The following is a 23473-nucleotide window of genomic DNA, read 5'->3' as shown; positions in this document are numbered from 1 at the left end:
CACGATGAAGAAAAAACCAAACCCAAGTATTATAGCTAGTTTATTTATAGTATATGAGGTTGATGTTTATACAGTTTCGACTAACCATAATGAAAAAATTATACAAGGTTCCTGTATATGCCAGGTGCTTATTTCCACATCTTCTTCTCTCCCTTGCCCCTGGCACACAAGAACTTCACGTTAAAGGCACAGTACCTTCGGGTAGCCTGGTGGGTGGAGCATTTCTTGCCCAAGCATACAAAATATTAGATTTGTCTTTGCATGTTCCTTCATCACAGTCCCTAAAAACATGAGGGAAGAAAACAAAACAGTACATGATTTTTTAATTCTTAAATCAGAAAGGACAGGTCAATTACATGCAAAACCACTAATTTTAAGACCTATCGAAGAGTTTTTGGATGTATGATGATTAAGCCCTTTCAATGTAGGCTGCTTTCTCAGATATCATTAGATCCTCCTTCTTCTTTTGGTTTTTCCCTCCCCTCTGCCTTATGATAGCATTAGGTAAACAGGGCCAAAACTATAGAGATTTGTGGTAGTCCCTATCAAACTAGTAGTTAGTGATGAAAATAAATAATGGAACCTTTTGTGAGAATGAACCGTATAAAAATATCTAGCAGTACTAGCTCAAGTGCCAAAAAATGACAATGGCTGCTACTTTTATGCAGAGGGACTGGACTCGTGCGCAAAGCAGAAAGAAACACACAAGACATCAAAGTTTTAAGTCAGAATTGATATTTAAAATTCATTGAAAAATTACTGACAAAAAAAAGCAGCTATATATGGACCAGCTGGTAGGAAGCACTCACACTCTTCTTCCCTGTACTTAAAGCAAGTTCACTGCTTTAAGTTAATTTTATTCCATTGCACAACTTCTTGCTTTCCATAAACAGAAAAATCACACATACTCACACAAACAAACAAACAAAGACCACAAACGGGTCACAAATATTTACAATAACTGAGAGCTCCAGAGTTGCCCTTAGCCTCTGCAATGCCTTGCAGGCAACCCTAAGAGTGGAATGTGAAAAACTCCCAAAAAAAGATCTAGACACCTTGAACCTGCAAAAACTGATAAACCTGAAGCACAGACACTACCAGATCTGCAAAAGGCCAGTCAGAAACAGTTGTACAGACAACATAATGTCCCTGGACCACAGCCAAGACTGCTACATGTAGGTGTAGGTTACAGGATGATATAAACAAACAAGGATCCCTTGTTTCCAAACACCCACACAGAAGCACTTCTCAATCCTCTATTAGAGGAAAGGGCTATTTAGAGTGTATTTGTACCTTCTTCACTGGCAGAGCATTGTGCCACTGAGCACAGTGTGAAAGTAATTCTGCAGGTGCAGCACACTTAGTATGACACCTAGAAAGCCTCAACCTCAAACTATTCAGACTACACCAACTGATCCCAGCAGGCTGATACCCATGCAAAGACTTCAATGCAAACCAAAATGGTTTACCTCCTCTGTTTATTGCTGCTGGTAAAACCTGGCAGACCTGGGAAAGACCTGGAAAAACACTTTTATACATAAAGAGCAGTTTCAGTCACTTTAAATCCTGGGAAAAATAGTCTCACACAGCGTGAGGAGGAGCATAAAAACATAAAAGATCAGGACTTTTAGTGGATGCAGGTTCAGTAACATTTCTGTTGAGGATGAATGAGCCATATCTGCTACCTTCCAGAATAAATGATGATGATGCTCTCCAGGTGCTGTCCCAGGAATAATCGTTTTTTTCTGGCACATATGGAAAACCACCTCTGTGGAACATTATGAATTTCTGGGATCCCAGGGAGCCTTACTGCAACATACCTGCTGTGTTTTCCTCTAACGGAAAGCATTGCCATAATCATCAGACCACCAAGAGAAAATGGAATTTTTTGTTTTCATTAATGTTGCTCATAACACATCTAGACCTTCACAGCTAGTAGTCTGGTCATTTTCCCCTTCAAACACGTCCCAGTGGACAAGCAAAACTCATTTAAAGATTAAGTGAAATGTCTCACCAGTAATGACCCGTGCAGCTGCAGGTAAAAATTGCACAGCTTTCAACTGCTACGATCTAAAAAAACCCAAAGGGATCTAACCAGGTATTGAACTACTTGGTTTGGAATTGTATTGAATGAAGAGACTGGTTAGGAGGAACAACAGCAGAAACCACAAGCACAGCTGCAGTTTTACCACCACATTCTGGGCCAGCTAGCCCTTGTTTATGCCACAGTATTTTTTAGGATCACATAAGCTAGGTAAAAAAAGGGCATAGGCTGTTTCCTCCTGAAATGTTGGCTGATGAATACTTCAGTGAAGAAAGATAAATACATTACTCTTTCATTATGCTTTAAAAATGGTCAACCCTCAAATGTAGCCATCAATGCTGCTTTTGAAACAGCAAGTTTTCAGAAAAACACAAACCTAGAGGAGAGACCACAAAGAAGAGTTAAGATAACTGATGAACAGATTTAAAAGCAGGAAGGTAGTAAAAAGTATACATGTACAAACAAAAAATAAACAATCACTGAAATTCATTGCTTCTTTACATGGAAAAAAATAATGAGATTCGGAGCAGAATGAGTAGCACAGAATACCTTAAAAATGGATTATAACTGCATAGTACACAGTATTGCACTAACAATTAGTTTTGACTGTGACCAAAATGTGGCTGTCAAGGGAGTAGGGGAAGTGTGGAAATAGAGATGACTGACTGCTTCTCATATATTTGTTTTTTTATAAACTGCCCTGGACCTTCCACAGGCCCAGTTTTGGTAATTTTGGTAAAGGCTCAATTTTGGGTAAGTTCAGGAGCTTTTAATGGCACTGGGGTTTTGAACAATTAAAAAAGCAAAATAATTCACTATGTGAGCAAGACTTAGGATATCTGCCATGATTAAGACAACAAATAATTTTCTGTTTACTTCTTTGTCTATTATACTCAACTTCTTGATTCTAACCAAGAGTTGTAAAGAAAGATAATTGAGATGACTGAGTGAGAAAAATCATTTTTATTTCTTGAGCTTAATGGTGCAGAACATTCTGGGGCAGTGACAATGGTAAGAAACTACACTCATAATTTTTACACTGTTTTCACTCTCCTCTAAGCAGTCAAATACAAGTATTTCACTGAACCAGTCTTGACATCTTTTGCAACCTTTACTGAACTACTGGTGTCAAAAGCTTTCAAAAACATGCTCTCCTGCGAGCAGCAGCTGGTTACCTACAACCTGTACTTAATACATTTATTTCAATTAGGTAACTATTTCAAGCTGCCTTGCCTAATCCCAAAATAAAGGCTATATCTATGAATCACCTCTTTCAAGAGAGCTCATTTCAGTGTTAGGTTTGACGCAGTGTGAGACCTGTCTTGCTAGAAGACTCAGAAGTTCTGAATAATTCAGTGTTTTCTTTTAAATCATTCAAGTGCATTTTTGACTATCTATGGAGAATCCAAACTTCTGATGAATCAGCTCAGGCATGCTACTTTGATTTCAGCACAGTTTATCAGCTCAGGCAAAACTTGTCGTAGTGGACAAACTGCTCTTAGGGCTATTATGATCAAGAAACAGAAGCAGCTATACATTTTTTTTTGGTGCACTGAGAGCAACCTGGGCAACTGAGCCCTAGAATCCTACTTTATTTCTGTGGAAAAGCCTGGGTATTTCAAGAAGGGAGAAACACCTCTGTTCCCCATTAGACACTGTCCAAGAGCCTTTCAGATGGCCAGGAGCATTTGCATGAGCAGCATCAAGTCACCAGAAAAGCCACCACGCCAGAGTAGCATCGTAGATTCTGCCTCAGCAGTGCTAAGGGCACAGGGCAGTGAATCCCAAGAAGAGTTATCTGAATGCTGTATCTTCCCCCTCCCATTTTTCCACATTCAAAACTGGCCTGAATGAAACTTCATGCCTCAGGGAAATCAATTTTGCACTTGCATTCTGACTGCTCCTAAAGGCCTATTTTTTCATAATACACCTAGCCCACAATGGCATGAAAAATAGTTCTTGAGCTAGTACATTTCAATGCTCTTACAACTGATTACAAACCATCTGAGTAATGCTGCCCAGAATTTCAGCGAAGAAACTACAATAAGGCAAAAAACCCATTATAGTATACCTTAATTGAATAAAAGCTGGCTATGTAAAAATGTTCATCATGTAAACTATAAGGGAATGATCCTTGCTAAACAAGATTTACAGTGGTGTCCTCAGATGTCAGTTCTCAGTCATTCTGTCCCTAGGAGATGGAAGAGCAAGTGAAGTCATCACTTATTACTCTGCAGGTAACAAAAATAACAAATAATAATAAAAAAAAAAACCTGAACATGTTTTATCGTTAACACACAGTCATCAGAACAAAATTAGTGCTAGTGGCTGAAAGACTCTAGCATATGTAAACCAGTAGGAAAAGACTTGTTTTCAAATTGTATGTACTCTCTGCAATGACTTACAAATATATGCCACAGTTTCTACATATCTGAACATTTAAATGAACATGTTTACAACAAAGACATTTAAGGATATACACATACAGATGTAAACACACGTATATGTACACACATATATACTAATTATATACACACATGGATACATAACAAAGGGGCATTTATACGATCTTATGTAAGTATGTCAAACAGGCATAAATGCAGATGTCTAAAGCCTCCTTTATGTAGAACAGACATGATCATCTTTCTGTCCTTTCAGATAGCCATGGGCAGAGCAAGATGAAATGCTCCAAACTGTTGCAGCAACAAGGATGCAAGATTATGAGACACAGCATGAAAAGCTTTTATTTTGAGAATGTAAAGCAAATACTGCAGTTCAGGAACTACACACAGAAAAAAACAGCAAGATTTAATTAAAACCTGCATCTGATAAACTGGAAGTATATTTAAATGCAACACTATTGTATTGGATCTGGCTGAGCTGGAGTTAATTCTTCCCCACAGCAGCCTTCACAGTGATGTGTTTTGATGTGTTTTGGTAGCTAGCAAGGTGTTGTTTAACATGCCAGTGTTTTGGCTACTGCTGAGCAGTGCCTGCACAACATCAAGGCTGTCTGTCCAACATTCCCCCTTAACAGTAGGCTAAGGGTGGGCAAGATCTTCAGAGAGGACACAGCCAGGACAGCTGACCAAAGCTACCAAAGGGATATTTCATATCACGATGTCTGCTCAGCATATAAAGCTAAGAGAAAGGGGATAACGGGTCATTCGTTATGATGACATTTGTCTTGTGAAGCAATCACTACACTACGCATACTGACACCCTACTTCCAGGAAAGTGGCTGGAGATTGCCAGCTGATGGGAAGTAGAGAATAAATCTTTTGTTTTTCTTTGCTTTCATGCATAACCTTTGCTTTTGCTTTATTAAGATGCTTTTATCATGAACCACAATTTTTTTTCCATCTTATTTTCTGCCCCCTGCCCAGCTGAGGAGGGGAGCGACAGAGCAGCCTGGTGGGCACCTGACATCCAACATCAAACCACCACAACTAATTACATACTTCATCATTTGACAGGCAGATGTTAAGTACAGCAATCAAAACCGAAAGCAACATTAGCTGCCACTGGTGCTCTTCTGCTGGACCATAGTTCCTCTCCAAGAAGAGAGATTATACAGTCTGATCAACCTGTAACAATACTTTTCTATCACATATGGATTATTTCAAGGCTCCAACAAAACTACTTCCAGACATATAAACCCAAGAAACTACAAGTAAAATCTACTCAGTTTTAATTAGGACACTCAAGATGTAAATGGATTTTAAGAGGCCACAATGGGAACCATTTTATGTTGCTGTATTTTTCATATTAAACTATTCAAACAGTACATTGTGACATTTAAGATACAATAGAAAGAACACAGAAAAAACTGCTGGGAAAAGAAATTACTAGAAATTCTGTGCTTTCACAGTTTTACTTCTGTCGGAACTTTTTAAGTGTCTGTTTTCTTGCAGGACAAGATTGCAACATTTTCTTTATTAAAATTGTTGGTTGGTAGATAGAAGGAAGATAAAACTTCTGATGAATGTTTGTTGTATGCTTAAAATATTACTCAAATCATCTCCAAAAACATGCAGACAATATTTGAAATGCTAAATTAATATTTTTGTTTTGTTTTGTTTTTTTTCTGTGGAAAATACATTATGCTATACCTATTAGCTGTAACCTACAGCACTAGTTACCTTTTTGGTAAATACTTAAAAGTTAAATTGTGATTATGCAACCTGACCTGAAAATATAAATTAAAATTGTTCCACAGAGCAGAGTAAATCACAAGCTTTGCAGGGTCAGCAAAATCTCTTTTTTATTGAAAACCTGGAAAAAACTTACAAAATTACCTGACAGACCATTCATTTCCACCTTCTTTCACTCTCTTCACTCTAGTTCCCTACACTTATTCTAGTGGCATTGAAAGGTTCCCTCTGCCCTCGTTTTGAAAGGCAAGTCTACCACCAAACCACTTGACAGAAAACGTTCTTCAGCTTACTCTTTACCCAGTTTCTTTCCAGACACCTGGTAGAACACTTCTTCATACACTAAAAGCAGCCAGCTATACAAGAAACCTAGATTTATTGGTATCCAATTGTACCCTGCCTTCTACAGCTTCTGTCTCCTCCTCGGAGACAGTTAATCATGAAGAATAAGAAAACACATATTTTTCTCCACTTTACAGAGTAGTTAGTTAAAAAGAAAACTAACACCTTTAAGTGTGGAAAACCCAGAATGTTATGCAGTTCTTCTTCATTCTAAATTTTTCTAATTTATCAAAAAATTGTGACACAGGAAAGGGTTTATGTAGAAGCAAATAACACATGAAAACTTAGCTAAAATAACAAAGGCAAACTGTAACTCTTACCAGTAATTTTCAGTAGAACTGGGTTCATTACATCCAAAGAGCAACATGTGATGGACAGTGTCCATGCTGGCATGAGGCTTAAAGTCAACTGAAAAACAAAATGGTAATAACAAATAATCTATCCTTATTTTCACCAGAAGTGACATAAGCAAGAGCATTTTGTACCATTTTTTCTCTGTAATACTAGAAATAGGCATGCATGTGCCCACGCATTCATTTACCTTCTGCTTTTCACTTACAAGCTGTCCTTATATTCCCATTCAACAGCTTGTCTCCCAAGCTAAAACAGTAACAGTTTTGGTATTGATACCAATCTAAATAAAATCTGATTTACTTTCCTGATCAAGTACTACTTTAACTTAGGAACTCCAGGAGAAACATAAATGAAGAGAACATGGCATCAGTTTAATATTAACAGTGTCTAGTTAAGCAATGTATTAAAAAAAAAAACTATTCTAAGTTCATCTTCATGAATAACAACGCAATGATATAGTTAATACTCTTTCTTTCCTATAAAGGAATGAACTTCGAAGAAATTTATCAACATAACAGTGTCCACAGTTTGGCAGATTAAGGAAACATTAGAGGCCTTCAACACAGTGAAATTGTCATTACTTGGTAACAGGGAAGTTAATATATGCCATATTAGAGTAACAAACCCATAGTGTCTCAGAGTCACGTACGGACAAAAAAAGTAATAAATCATCTAATTATTTCAATTTGTGTTGCTGAACTTAATAGGCTCCATCTCATTCATACACCACAATCTGATAGATAGGGACTCACTATGAGTCAGTAAGAAAAAGATACATTTATTTACTAGTCACCCATGTGAATGAACATGAGGGTGAAGATGACAAACTGGGTGTTATACTTACAAACTTGATATTTCTTGGCTGAGTGGCTTGCTGTTAGACTCAATTCTTGTAAGTGTCTGGAATTCCAGAACACCCTTTATCTACCAATACAGCTCACCATAGTGAAAAAATTATTTTTTATCAACACCTGCACCATTAAAGACTCAATCTAGTTTCTAGTTTGGCTACTCATTCATAAACATTAATCAAGCAAAAGGTGGAAGACCAAAACCACAATATGTTTTTAAAATGTAACTGGAATGGCATTTTCTTGAAAAATTATATATTAATCTCACTCATCAAGCTCATTTAAACATTAATCTCACAGCCATTTCATTTCGTAGAAGCAAAAGGTATGTTGCTAAAATTAACCTTTGGCTGTAAACAATGCTATCATGGGCAAACTTTATGTTCACAGAACAGGTTTTGATTTTATTGTTTTTTTAAATTTGCTCATCAAGCAATCAAATTTTATTATACTTTCTAATGACATGTACTCAAGCACAGTGATCACTGGGAAGGTTACCAAATCCTATGAAAATCTGGTGCAGAACATGTAAACACTTAAACCCTAAAGGTTTCCCAGTCTTCAGAGAAAAAATAGGCTGCCTTGCATGATTCACATTGAGACTGCATAAATACCACTTTTACGCAAATTCTTTTAGTAGGTCCTTCTAAACACATACACCACTGAAAATTTATGTGGCTTTAACACATGTAAACACGAAATGACAGAACTAAATGTGCAGGAATCTAATAAGAAATAGAACTATGCAAGTTTGCAACTCAGTGAAGTACTAAATAAAAAGTGCTTACCCAGCAGGTTAGTAGTGTATCTATGAATCACATGAAAGCAGAACAGTCTATTGCACACATTGCACAGCAGATATAGTTTTTAGACAATGAACACTCACTCTCTTTTAATGCTCATGTTCCTTTCTGGTATCAAACTCACAGCCAAGATAGCAGGTCAGATTCTGACTTCTTTACAAAATAAATACAGAGGAAGCACCGAGGAAAATTTACTCAATTTTTTTAGATACTATAATACATGAAAATCTAAACACAACATTCTGTTTCTGAAGGATTTCCAAAAGGAAATCCATAGGGGACAATAGTCTCACAACACACTACAACAAAAACTACATAGGATTCCCACCATATTTCTTGTAAGTGGAGATATTCTAAAACACAACAAGAGAGTAAAGGAGGAAAGATACAGACATTTTAACTCCTCATTGTATTATTTTAGTTTCTAGCATGTTCTGATGGTGAAGCTATGTTCAGTTACACCAAAAAGCCTTCTCTCTACCTGAACAACTAACTGTATGCTCATGAGCAAGACAAAACAGAAGTACCTTTGAGGTACTTTGACTTGCCAAACAGATGGTGTTGTTTGCTGATCTATATGATCAGAGCATTTGCATGCTATTACAATAGCGTTTCCTTCTATTTGTGCACCATGACATTAAAAGAAAGCCAATGGAGGGGAGAGGATTTGGCTGGCTTTGTTTATTCCCTCAGATAAGTAAAATCTTACTGCAGCCAACACTGACTGTAAGTGCAAAGGATTTGCAGCCTGTACCAGGAGGTAAATAAACGGTCTGCTCACTGGAGCAGAATTAAGTATCCAGCTAGAGACAGAAAGCCAATATTTTACAAATGGGACTGTTTGGTACTGATTGCCAAAGGCATCTGCATGCAGTTTCTTAACTACTGTTACTCATGAATCTCTCCAGAAACAGTGTGTTATCTTGACTCTAAGTAGGTGTCTCTAGCTTGTTTGTGCTTTAGCTATGATGAAAGCATTCTGGAAACTCGTGGCAGGCAAAGATTAAGTCAATGTAATTCAAACAAAAAAAGTAACAGAAAATGCTGAGGTTCTTCAAAACAGCTTGCTTAGGTTTTTCCAGTCAACCAAAACTCACCTACATAAGCTTCATCATCCACTGGCAGGGGAACTGACATGCAGAGGTAGGTATCGGACTATTAAAAGACCAAAGAACAGATATTACCTTTAAATTTGGAATATTTAGAATGAAAGAAATGGAAACAAAGCATCGAAATTCACTATGCTTTCTGAAGATGAATGAGGGACTACTGAACAAACTAATACATAATGATTATCTATTTATAAGCCTTAGCACTGAACTAATTTGCAGTGGTTTACAAACACTGCCCACTCCCCACATGCTAAATATTTGGGGTTTCTTTTCCCTCCTCCTCCTGTTTGAAAACATGTACATGTTTCCTTCATGAACCAGGTATATATTTTTACATAGTTTAAGCTGTATGTTAGCTGTATGCCCCTACTTTAAAAGAATTAAATGATTCCTGTAGTAATCATTCCAGAACAACAATGTGAATGCTCATAATCTAGGTACAACCTTACTGGTATTACCAAAATTTATCTCAATTTCATGGAACACATGCAGATGGTTAGACTTCTTAGTATTCAAAGAGAATGATTTTCAGTATCTGTTTTCCACAAGAATTACCCGGGAAGCTAAAGCATCGAGGACCTTGGAAAAGTAAATTAAATACAATTGCCTACAGTGATGCTATGGAAGAACTCAACTCAGCAGCAGTACTATTTCAGAAGTTCCCTTTCTTTTTCTAGCTTGGAGACATTCTTTGACTAAACAACCAATGGCTTCAGAGCCCCCAGAAAAATTCTTACATTAGATAAATCTGCTGACTGTACCTCTACCACAGGTCACACAGCTCATAAATTGTAAACGAAAGACCTGGTTAGTTCTGTTACACATCTTTCTGTTAGCTTGCTATGATTCTCAATAAAAAATGTGACTGTCAGGTGTGCATACCACCAAGGAATCTGAAGTGACCAACTCCTTCATACCTGTTTCCTAGTTCAACTAATGGCTCCTCGGGTAAAATCAATAAAACAATTACAAACATGCACGTGGATGAACTGAGAGTACTTCTCACTCTTTCTGAATTATAAGTTTAATACTTTGCTGGAGACAAATAAGATCTAGTAGAAACTATATTTGTGTTTTACACTCACCGGAATGACACTATAAATTACAAGTTCCAGAGGGCTGCTCCCCAAGAACAGAAAACCTCATTTTCCCTTCAGTATTTTTAAAAGTGTTATCTGCAACAATGAATCACCATCTACTGCAGCACAATATCCTGCTCTTTACAAGCATCTGCAGCCCTCTGGAAGAGACACAGGGGCTCTTAATGATATATGTAACTCCCTGCATTGCTTCCCTGCAAAAAAAAAAATCTTTAATAATAATTGTTTATCTTGCTTAATGAAACTACATGTGAAGATGACAGTAGAATCTCAGACTTTTAGGTGAATCTTAAAAATGCTAATGTTAAAAATCTTAACTATTGTCTTCATTTTCACTCACTCGGCTCAGTAGAAGCAATTTCTAACGTGAGAGAATATACTATTATGACTTGTTTATAGTAGCTTTCCTGGAGTATTTTAGGGGCTTGAAATACTGGGTCAAAAGTGTTACCCTTATGAAATACTTTCCGGTTGTCTTCTGCGCTTGCCAAAGTTGCAGCAGTGTTAATTTTAACTGAACTCATTTCACTAAGGCCTCATTTGAGATTCAGTGTAAACTGCAACTCCAAATAAATGTATGACTTACTAGCGCAGCTGGCAATATTTCACTTTAATAAAACTCATATTCCTAGTTTTAATAAACTTCAGCATTTCAGCTTATGAAACCAAAATTTCAAAAATACAATTAATCACATGCAAAGATTTTTCTCTCATTTGAGATTACTTTTCTGTTTCTTACTTTTTTCTGGACATACATACATGTCTATAAACGTTACCTTGCTGGTGGGTTTTTATTCATTTTATGTGAATTATACTGTAGGCAAGGCTTTATTTTCCAAGGTTATATATAAAAAAAAAGTAAGTACAAAAAAGAAAAACTGCATTTCTCTCACCTGCTTAGGTGTCACACCAGGCATGCGAATGTCCAATGCAAAATCTGACAGACCAAGTGAAATTACTGGCTGGTCACTTCCAAGGCATTCACTGGAAAAAGATCTGGTAGTGTCTTTGTACCTTAAAATGAAGGAGGAAAGACTTTTAAAAATATTGACTTTTGTTATGTCTTTCTAAAAAGCAGGGTCTTGAGAACTAGCAGGGAAGTTTGACAATGCTAAGGAGCTCCAGGAGTAATGTGGAAATTTCACTCCTTCACGAGCTTAAGTTACCAAGCATTTACTGAGACAGTTCCTCTGAGCAATCACACAGACTAGTTGGGAAAACATTAGCTAAAATGTAGCCTGTCATCTCATCTAAGAAGTTGTCTGAGGTACACTGATGTACAGATAGAGAATTAATTCACTGGAAAATTTCAAGTACTGTTAATCATTCACAAGTTTGGTTTGGTCTTTTTTTTTTAAGACTATGTGCCTGATGTGTAATGCAATACAGATTAAATTATGTGTAAAGGGGAAATTTTTAATTCCAACACCACAACATATATAGCAACTCCTATTACAAGCAGAGAAGTAAACCAATAAGTTTTACAACTTTACGTGAATATCAAAGTCTGTACTGAATGAAATGTATAAACAAATTGTAAAAAAAAAATAGGTCACAGTAAGGAACTAAATGGTAAGACATCTGAAACACAATGCAACGTTGATATGAATTTGAAATATGCATATTCATGTGTGTATATATATATATATATAAAGATACAGAAGTGACGTGATAACTACAGTGCCCAATATGCCTCAAAAAGAGTAGAACACTTTTCTGGAGAGCTAAGAGACTACAACTTCTCTTGTCCAAACTATATTCAAGTTTACCTATGCAATTCTGCATACAACTCCCCCTGCCCCAGCTCCCAGGATTGCCCAGTTTTAACCTAGATGATGCTTTCTCGTTAAAATATCATTTTATACTGGAAGCTAACTTAAGCAGTTGAAATATATTTACACCCAGTGTAGTCTAAAATACACCTGTGGTGTTACCTAAAAATTTTCACTATTTGTTCTTTTATCATCCTAAACTCATATTTTATAAAGCAACCTATGAATAAAACAAGACTTTCTGCCTTCAGTATGACAACAGTGCCATTTCAAAACTGCAGAAAATAAATTCAGAGCAACTAAGCAAAACCAAACAAACACCATACGTGTTTTTATCTAGGACATGCTTTTTCACATATCCATAATATAGTGACTGCACACATTTAACACATACGGTCTTTCTGTATAACCCACCTCTTGAAGACAGAAAGTGGGCTTCTGAAACCCAAACAGGTGTTTTGAAAAACAAAAAACAGTACTAGCAGGTTTTTAAAGAGGCCAGCCATGACCACCCTGCTGCTCTTGGCCTGATTAAGAGAGCAGAAAAAGGGCAGCACAGTTCTGTCGGCTGTGATCCTGACAATTAGGCTGCAGCAGCAGTATCAATTCACTACTTCATTATTATGTGCTCTGCGGGCATCCTCCAGCTTCTGACAGACCATCTGTCTTGGAAGGTGATACACAGTAAACCAGGAAGGTGGATGATGCTATGTTGTCTCTATTATTAGCTGTAAAATTCTGTTGAAGGATCTTCCCTTGCAGATAGATGACACTGTACTTCTGTCCACTTAGGCAGCTGAAAAGAAGTAGCACTCCTACTGCTTTCTCCCCAGGTTGTGCAATTAAATCTGCATGTTACTTATCAATCCACAGTGCTGCAACTGGCATCACAGAAACTGTGGGGGTTGGAATTCCATCCTCACAAGAAACCAGCATCAATCATCCTTCAGAACCTGTAAAAATAGAAGCAGATAAAGGATGAGTAATGCATTACAGCATTAGCTCTCACCAAATCCCTGTTGTGGCATTTTAAATTCATTAAAGGAAGTTGTTTCACAAGCTTTATTTAGTCCAACCTAGCAAAGACTGCATCAAGTCTGTTGATTCCTCCTCATCCATATAGGATCAGAAGATGACACATTTCATATTGAGATACAAAACACACTCTCAAACACATTTTACACGACCAGAAAAAATATAACCCCCTTCCTCCCTCAATACGTAAAAAGCATAGCATGGACTATTTCACACATACAAACACTACCATAATGTATTCTACAAGCAGCAAAAAAAGGCCAAGAGCTGACATGGCAAGAACCAAGGTTTCTAAATTTTATCAACTATCACTAAACGTTTCTGCACATACTGTGGGCTGGGAGAATATTTTACTGTTAATGCAACCTGCAATACACCATTATGTCACCTGTTTCTTATGTACTTCAGTTACTTTTCATATCCATTTCGGAAAATTGATTCTACAAATTATTTTTGGAAATACTGCAACAAGAACTATTGAGATCAGACTCCTTCATATCCTTTCATAAATTAAGGTTATATCAACATAAACTATTACTCTCCTCATCACTTAAGCTTCAACTGTTCTTACTTACACATTTCAGTTTACACAATATTTTAATTTTAAACTTTTGAGTGTTTTCATAAGTATGCTGGAAAATCACACTGTGTTACTGAAGACAAACAGTAGCATTTTTATTGAGCGTTCCAATTCTGGCAGAAGTAAAAGTTCAAGTCATAATAAAAATCAAAGTCTTTAAAATGTATTATGTACTAATTCTTTTAAGATAAATATTAATAGGAACAAAACACCCAAGCCCAACTATATTCCAGCCCCTGGAAGATATAGTCAAAATACTGCTATAATGACAAAATAGAAAAGGCGGCTTCTGACAGGAAACACAATTGAAATTCATGTGTTTTGAAAATTCCTTCTATTTTAGGGCAGACATGCAAAAAAACTTATTATGAAAAAAAGGGCTTCTGCATAAACTAAGAAGCCATGCTCCCTGCTGTTTAGCACCTACACTAGATCAGCACTGAACTATTTGTTAGTTTTTAAAATCTGATTACATTAATCATCATTAAACTTGCATATTTTATTAACTGAAGGATAAGAAAAAGATTCAGTCATAAACAACTAAAAATAGATTTCATCTTACTTTCAGCTTGCCAAAAACATGCCAGAGCTGTCCAGAATCATTCATGAAAGCTATGGTACAAGCTTATTTTAATGTAAATTTCCGTGTCTTCAGTTCTGTAGCCTACATCATTTTCACTAGTGAACTACGGAAAGCTGCAACACATATAATGGACTGTACCATGACGAAAAACAAAAATAATTAAAAAAATATAAAAAAGGCAAGTGTGATATGCTTCACATAAAGGCATCTATAAAAACAGAAGGCTTCATTAGTCTTAGTCTTTTAAGCATAATTACACAACAGTTAACTGTTCAGCATCTTTGTAATTCACATGGTTGGAAGTTCTAGTACTGTTAAAATTTGTATTATGTAAGAAATTAGGCCATACTCTAAATACACTTGACAAGCACAAACTCTGAAGAACACATGCAGGAGTAATAGACTGGATCTTAACATGCACAGATTTGCAATGCTCTGACTACACAGATCAGAAATAAAAGCAAACACTTATTCTTGCAAGCTTCAGACGGATCAGAAATAAAACCAAACACTCATTCTTGCAAGCTTCAGGAAGTTTGAGATTGGTAACGTCAGACAAACATCTACCTGGTACATGAATTAATAAAAGAAAGCTACAGAGAAAACTGGTTATCTGAAATATGAAGATTTCTTTACAGCAGCATTCAATTATCACTGCAGTAATAGCAGAAATAAGCAGGACATGTTGTACCACCAAAACATGTGTCTTAATGCTACAGAGGAATATCTGATGATTCATGGCTTTTAGAATGCTGTCCACAAGAAAGAAAAAGAGAAACAAATACTCTGGAATTCTCTAAAAGAGCAAAGAAATTAAATATGTAGTGAGATCAATACATGTATGGATAACATCTGTACATTCTACTTTAAAAATGGGCCAAATTTCATCTACAAGCTCAGGTTTTAACTACAGTTTCACTGGCTGTATGGATATGAATAGATAAAAGTGTAGTGCAATTGACATTTAGTATTAGACCCCTGGACAACCAAATTTTACATTTGGAAGGAAATGAGAAAAAAGGAAAAAACAAACCAGGAAGCAATATCCTGAAGAGTATTCAATGTCATTTTAGATATGATGCAATACACAAGAATACTAGACAACAAGGGAATAAAATGAGGATGAAAGATTCAATAATAAGATTACTCAGTTACTTAGGTTCATTATGTAAGACATAATTACCGATATAAAGTGAATGGAAAGAAATGGAGATGAAAATCAGATTGGGCAACATAAGCATGTTATTTTAGCCCATCCAGACGTACCAGAAAACAATATAAAACAGTAATATAAAGAAAAACAAGAACTAGCATGAAGATGTCTCACTGAATAGGCTGAGGGGAAAAAAAAAAGAAAAAGTGGCCAAGAAACTGGAATTCAAAATACAATTTAAAATAGTACATAAATACAGCAACGCTATTTCAACATGATGTTATACAAACTGATCAATTTCTACAAATCAACTACAGAAAAAGAAAGCTCTTTATTAACCACAAGTTCATACAGCAATTATATCTTCTTTTTTTCAGTTTAGTCACCTAATATTTTACACATAGTACCTAGAGAACAAGCAAGATGCAGAAACCTCACCTTCAACCACCACTTCCTTCAAAAAAAAAAAAAAAAAGGTCAAAGCTTATGGAAATTGATATAAAAGTCTACCACAGATAACGTAATTTCTCATAGCTGAATCACTTTTCTGATTTCTTATGCACTGAAATAATGGAATTAAGCAAGGATTATTTGAGTTCTGTCTCCAGCTAGACTATAGAGTGAATGCTAGAGCATTTTGTCACAACCAAACTTGAAGCTTAAGCAACAACTGGGTATACAAACAATAGTCAGTTCCACAAATGAACTGCAGGTAGGCCTGTGATTTGAAACACTTATCTTCTAATAGCACAGGAAAATCAATACTTTGTGGGATCAGCTTAAAGATTCATTAATGCATTTAATGTACAGCCACTTATGATACTTTAGTCATACACATGCAAAAAGTGTTTGGGCAAGAAGCTGTCATATTAGACAACCTCCTGAACCACAGCATCAATAAAAAACATCTCACAAACCAGCTGAGGTATCTAGGAGTTGCTACTGCAATTATCAGAAACACAAGATGTGTAATTCTGATGACACCAAGCTGGTAGGAGCGACTGATACACCAGGGAGTTGTACCGCCATCCAGAGGGACCTCAGCAGGAGGGATAAATGGACTGACAGGAGCCTCAGGCTCTTCAACAAGGGGAAGTGCAAAGATCTGCATCAGGGGAGGAACAAGCCCAGGCACTAGAACATGCTGGGTGCAGCCCAGCTGAAAAGCAGCTTGGCAGAAATGGATCTGGGGGGTCCTGATGGACACCAGGCTGAAGATGAGCCAGCAATGTGCCCTTGCTGCAATAAAACCCTAAGAGTGTCCTCAGCCAAACCACTGCCAGCAGGTCAGGGGAGGTGATTCTTCCCTTGTACTCGGCGCTGGTGAGGCCATGCCTGAAGTGCTGGGTCCAGGGCTGGGCTCCCTAGTACAAGAGAGACATGGATGCATTGGAGAGTCCAAGGAAGGGCCATCAAGATGATGAGAGGACTGAAGCATCTCTCATAAGAGGAAAGGGTGAGGCAGATGGAAATGTTCAGCCTGGAGATGAAAAGGCTCCAGGGAAAATCTCATCAATGTATATAAACATCTGAGAGGAGAATGCAAAGAGGATGAAGCCAGGTAACAGATTGTTTAATAACATTATCAATGACCCAGATAAGGTGATCGAGTGCATCCTCAGTAAATCTGCAGATGACTTTAAGTTGGGCAGAGTGTTGATCTGCTGGAGGATAGGAAGGCTCTGCACAGACATCTGAATAGGCTGGGCTGAAGGTCCAAGGCCAACCGTAAGAAGTTCAACAATGCAAAGTGACACTACAACCCCATGCAATGCTCCAGGCTTGAGTAAGAGCAGCTGGAAAGCTACTCGGTGGAAAAGAACCTGGGGGTGTTGACTGACAGCTGCTGAACATGAGACAGCTTGTGCCCATGCAGGCAAGATGGCCAATGGCATCCTGGCCTGTATCAGCAACAGTGTGGCCAGCAGGGCCAGGGCAGTGATCATCCCTCTGTACTGGGCGCTGGTGAGGACTCACCTCGAATCCTGTGTTCAGTTCTGGGCCCCTCACTACAAGAGAGACATTGAGGTGCTGGAGAAGGGCCTGGAGCACAAGTCTGATAAGGAACAGCTGACAGAACTGGGGGATGTTTAGTTTGGAGAAGAGAAGGCTCTTCCCTGGAGAAAAAAACTATCTACAGCTACCTAAAAGGAGTTTATAGCAAGGCGGGTGTCAGTCTCTTCTCCTAAGTAATGAATGAAATGAATAATCTCAAGTTGTACCAGCCGAGGTTTAGACTTGATATAAGGAAAAATTTTCTTCACAGAAAGGACTTTCAAGCATTTGAACAGGCTGCCAAGGAAGCGATTGAGTCACCATCATTGGAGGTATTTAAAAGATGTGTAGATGTGGTGGTTAGGAACATGGTATACCAATGGACTTCTTCGTATGAAGTCAATGATTGGACTCAACAATTTTAAGGGTCTTTTTCAACCTAAACAATCCTATGATTGTATTCTGTGACAGGACCAGAGTCAGTGGGCACAAGCTGAAACACAGGTGGTTCCACCTTGGCACCAAGAAACGCTTCTTCATTATAAGGGAGATTGAGCATCAGCACAGGCTGCCCAGAGAGACTGTGAAGTCTCCATCCTTTGAGATACTGAAAGGCCAGCTGGACATGGTCCTGGGCAGCAAGGCACCAGATGACTTTCAGAGGTTCCTTCCAGCCTCAACCATATTGTGACAATAAATTCTTTCAACCTTTAAAAATAGTATGGAAGGCCAGTTCAGTATCAGGTAAAAGCAGCATAACAATTTAAGGGAAATAGATAGCAGGTGTATGGGTAAGGGGTTATAAACATGCAAATTTTAACACTGTCCACCATATGGAGAAGATAAAAGCACGGATATAGGAGAAGATAAAAGCACGGATATAGGATACCAAGGATTTTCCCTTTAGATTGTGGTGGCAGATGAAAAAAACTTTCTTCTTCCAAACTGAGGTCTCTTGATGACTTTTACAACTGCACTGCCCACACAGGGCTATCAATGAGTAAGAAAATGACAAGAAAGCCAAGAGAACTCAGGTAAGCTGCTTTTACAGCCTGAAATGCCCTGGACTCCAGTTAAACCATGATTACAGAAAACAGGGCCTACATAACTTTTAATGCAATGTGTAGTCAAACAAATGTAGCCCTGAATTTAGAGCTTTGGTTTTTGTTTTTAAATAAGTATCAAAACATGTCCTGACTTCTCTGTGATGCTGTTATCAAACTTTTTGAATTAAATAATATACTTATCAACTCAGAAAAGTCTGTTGTGTTGTTTGAGGAGAACTGTTTACTTTCTTTGAAACAATTTTTTTTACATAGTTTTACAGGAAAACATTTAAAGCATGATTATAAATAATACAAAAATTAATGTTTCTTTTAGAGTAGAAGCAGCTGCTTCAAACTAGACTTCACTGGACTGCTGTACCTCCAAAAGAGTAAAAGATAAACTTTCAGCATATACCAAACTCATTGTAACTGTAGGCTGCCTTTTATTTCCCTCCTTTTCAGCCTGCATTGGTTCACGTACCTGATGCCCCCTCCCTCTGTGTACACCAGCACTGTAGTAATTTTCCATCGGTTCAACTGGTTAATGTGCCAGAATCAGCTGCTATACTTATACTAGAACAGAAATCGTATGAGCATGCAGCAGGGGTGTAAAGGAACCCCTATCTGGCAGCAATCCACACTGAATTTGGTATGATATTAAAGATAATTCTTAAAAATGAGAATACAAATACAACTTGCCTCTTCATTTAATTCAGATTTAACAAATGTGTATCTTCTGCTGCCAAAACATTTTTCCAATATGGATATTAAAAAAGAAAGAGAAGAAATACGATTGCTCTTATTCTTGTTTTCTTATGAATAACAACCTTCTATAAAATTTCATCTGCTGAGCATGAGTATGGTGCATATTTTTAAAGGAAGTATTTCAAGATGATGAGAAAAACACTGTCCACTCCATCAGAAGAAGCACAGTATTTATACATTGACAAAATTCTTGTACGTATTACAGCAGTGAAATTGGATGCTTTCTAAATGGATTTACTCTTCGCATACTTTCATATGTATTGAAATTGGACAACACGCATCCTTTCCTTCTATGACTAGAAAATTAAGAATTAATTCTTAAGCAGTGCTTAAAAGAAAGCTTTATAAGTGCAACAGAATTTATGAAAATGTTGAATACTTGATTATTTAAACTTATGTTCAGGGATTTTGCTGACCTGTTAAATATGTGCTCTTTGTTACATGAAAATTCTTCTTGGGTTTCCTGCTGGGAAAGTAAGTTCTACTTACTATCTGAAGACAGGCTATCTGTGTTGTGAAAAATCAGCAAAACAAAATTCTTCAAAATCTCTGTCGATTCAGTAGGTATGGAGAGTTTCACCTATTAGACAGCTTAATTTTGAAATTACTTGAAGTTTTACACAGTAAAAAAATACAGGATGAAGGACTACCATTTACACTCTGCCTTTCTCTTTTGGCGATCAATAGGTTCACAACACAACTTCTGGGTTCCTAACTGCTAGAAAGAATAAGAATTGCAAAGATATCATAAACCCTGTCACCCCAAGCCAAAAGCAACCACTATTCACTGAAAAATAAAGGAAGCACTTGAATCATACTTAGTAGGCTACTCATACAGCAATAGCTGTCATGGAAATTAGAAACAAAAGGACTTAAGAAAACAGGCTATAAAATGTGTTTCTGCAAAGAAAGGACAAGTACGTTATTTCCAGGGGGATCGCGCAAAATATAATTTATCCTCACCTATTTTATAGAAGAGAAATTAAAACCAGCCTCAGAATTATTTTGAGAGCATCAGGAAAAGCATGAGGAAAAACAGAAGAACCAAGAGAAGCAAGAAAAGCACAGCTCACGGCATCAGAATCACCGTCACACTGGGCTACATGCTCTGCCCACAGCTGCTGTCCTCAGCACTTCCAAGTTGAATTGCTGAGGTGAGTAGGTCGAGAGAGGACACCTTCAACACCTGAGCGAGGAGAAGCTCAGCGTTCAGGAGCCTCAATTCGAAACCTCAAGAGCCACCGAGGCAGCCTCAAGTCCTCGACAGGACCTGCCCAGGAGCCGGCAGCTCAGCTGACGAGAGCAGCTGACTCGCAGGGGGCGGAGCCAGGAGGTGCAGCACCACCCCTGACTGGTTAAAAACCTGCCCCAGGGAGAGCGGCGAGGCAGCGAGGGCGTGACGCGGCAGTTTGTGCAGGCAAACTGGTGGGGTGGGCAGCACTCGCCTCACGACCAGGGCCCAGTCTGGGAGCTCTGCTCTGGCTGCCCCAGCGGTGGCCAGCGTAGGCACTCAGACAGAGCCGGTGAGAGGGGAGGCTGCAGCGCAGAGCTCGGGGTGTAGAGAGTGCCTGCACTGGTCTGGGGAGGGGAGGGTGCACAATGGCAGGGCTGCGCTCGGTGCTCCCTGGTGGAGGTCCTCCTGCAGCAGGGACTGAGCTGAGGGACGCTGTCAAAAGGATAAAAGACGTCAGAGAAGCTGAGAGGAAGCAGCACTGCTTGCTCCAGGCCCAAAATGTGCAGGGGCCTCAAGCGTCCACGGTAGCTAACGCAGGAAAGAAGGAGGGCATTAACGCAGGAAGATGGGAACTAGAGACAAACCAAAAAAAAAAAAAAAAAAAGGAGGAAGAGGACAACAGCAAGGGGCTTCCTCCTAAACCTGTTGTCCCCACCCAGAATCACTTTGCAGTTCTGCAGGGGGCTAATGAGGAAACACACACCTCACAACATTAACAACCAGCTCATGCACTGATAAAGAAGATTACTACTGGTGCTGGAAAAAGCAGTGGGTCACGGTGGGAAGGAACTCTACTTGGAAGGGCACAGAGGCACCGTCTGTCAGCCTGACCCAGTCTCAAGTGAGTTGTGTTGCCTTCCAGGGGCACGGATCAGGGATGTTGCAAGGAGGCTGCCTGGTCCAGTAAGTCCCACTGACTATTACCCTTCTAGTGATCCATGTGGGTGCCAGTGATTCACATAGCAATAGCCCCGAGAACATAAAGAAGGACTACAGAGCCCTGGGAGAGGTGGTTAGGGGCTCTGAAGCTCAGATCGTCTTTTCGTCAATTCTCCAGGATAAAGGGGAGGACCTTAAAAAGGTTAGGAGGATTTGGCAGGTTAATAAATGATTAGAACCATAACAAAACATAGTGCCACAGTCAGAGGTTTGGGTATTTTAGAACATGGGACTCGCTTTGGGAGGCCAGGTCTACTGGAGAAGGGTGGAGCTCCCATTTGGCAAGAGCGGCTTTGGTAGGAGGCTTGCCAGGCTGGTCAAGAAAGCTTTAAACTAGATGTGTTGGCCAGGGAGCAACATTCCATCTCAGCACTCCCAGTCAGTTGCCAGCACCTGTAATAAACAGTCAAGAGTGAAGCAAAGATATTTCAAATGCTCCAGCCAATAAGTTGGCTTCATTTGGAGCTCGGCTCAGATGCCTCTATATAAACACCCGTGGCATGGGGAACAAACAAGAGGAATTAGAGGTGTGTGCTTGTCTACAGGGGTATGATATAATAGGCATCACAGAAATATGGTGGAATGGCTCCTATGACTGGAGTGTTGGAATGGGAGGTTACAGGCTCTTTAGGAAGGACGGGCCTGGCAGGCAGGGAGGGGGAGTTCCCCTTTATGTTAGGGATAGGCTGGAGAGTATGGAACTCTCTCTGGGGACAGGTGAGCAGTCCACAGAGAGTTTGTGGGTCAGGGTTAAAAAGAAAACTGCGATTGGAGACATTAGTGTGGGGATCTGTTACAGACCACCTGATCAAGAGGGCTCTGTGGATGAAGCACTCTATAGACAGACAGGGACAGCCTCACACTTGCAGGCCCTTGTTCTCATGGGGGACTTCAACCACCCTGATATCTGTTGGAGCGACGGTACGGCCCAGCACAAGCAATCCAGGAGGTTCCTCGATTGTGTGGAAGACAACTGCAAGTAATAGGGGAGCCAACAAGGAGAGTTGCCATGCTTGACCTCATGCTCACCAACAGGGAAGGGCTGGTCAGAAATGTGACACTCCAGGGCAGCCTTGGTTGTAGCGATCATGAGATGGTCGAATTTGAGATCCTCAGGACAGTGAGAAGAGCGTGCACCAAGGTCACTGCCTGGGACTTCAAGAGAGCAGACTCTGGCCTCTTCAGGAACCTGCTCAGTAAGGTTCCATGGGATACAGCCCTAGAGGGCAGGGGGGCCCAAGACTGTTGGTTGATATTCAAGGATCACCTGCTACAAGCTCAGGAGTGTTGCATCCCAACTAGAAGGAAGTGCAGCAGGAGGGCCAGGAGACCTCCTTGGATGGATAAGGAGCTGCTGAGGAAACTTTGAGGGAAAAAAGAGGATTATAAAAGGTGGAAGCAAGGACTGGCGGTCTGGGAAGAATACAGGGATGTTGTCTGGAAAGCTAGGGACCAGGTTAGGAAAGCTAAGGCCCAGTTAGAATTAAACTTGGTTAGGGATGTTAAGGATAACAGGAAGGGCTTCTATAGGTACGTAGCAAATAAAAGACAGACTAGGGACAATGTAGACCCCCTCCAGAAGCTATCAGAACTGGCTACACAGGATTTGGA

At 39.0% G+C, this 23473-nt stretch overlaps 1 protein-coding gene across 6 annotated transcripts in view; it reads right to left on the bottom strand.

Moving 5' to 3' along the window:
- The window catches only part of PAM (peptidylglycine alpha-amidating monooxygenase), a 66059-nt gene extending 52632 nt beyond the window's left edge, over nt 1-13427 (bottom strand). For all 6 annotated transcript variants that reach the window (XM_061479030.1, XM_061479033.1, XM_061479031.1 and 3 more), the window contains exons 1-5: nt 12947-13427; nt 11654-11774; nt 9646-9703; nt 6861-6948; nt 196-281 (exon numbers count right to left, since the gene is read on the bottom strand). In XM_061479030.1, the coding sequence (XP_061335014.1) occupies nt 196-281; nt 6861-6948; nt 9646-9703; nt 11654-11774; nt 12947-13038 (445 nt within the window). In that variant the 5' untranslated portion in view covers nt 13039-13427. The remainder of the gene's footprint in view (nt 1-195; nt 282-6860; nt 6949-9645; nt 9704-11653; nt 11775-12946) is intronic.
- Between the last annotated feature and the right edge of the window lie 10046 nt (nt 13428-23473).

This window comes from Pezoporus flaviventris, unplaced genomic scaffold, assembly GCF_033815535.1.
Source record: "Pezoporus flaviventris isolate CSIRO_AGI_PZ_B2104156 unplaced genomic scaffold, CSIRO_AGI_Pfla_v1 ptg000140l, whole genome shotgun sequence".
In the NCBI taxonomy this organism is placed as follows: Eukaryota; Metazoa; Chordata; class Aves; order Psittaciformes; family Psittacidae; genus Pezoporus; species Pezoporus flaviventris.
Note: the sequence above shows the minus strand (reverse complement) of the source record. Positions and strands in the feature narration are given on the sequence as shown.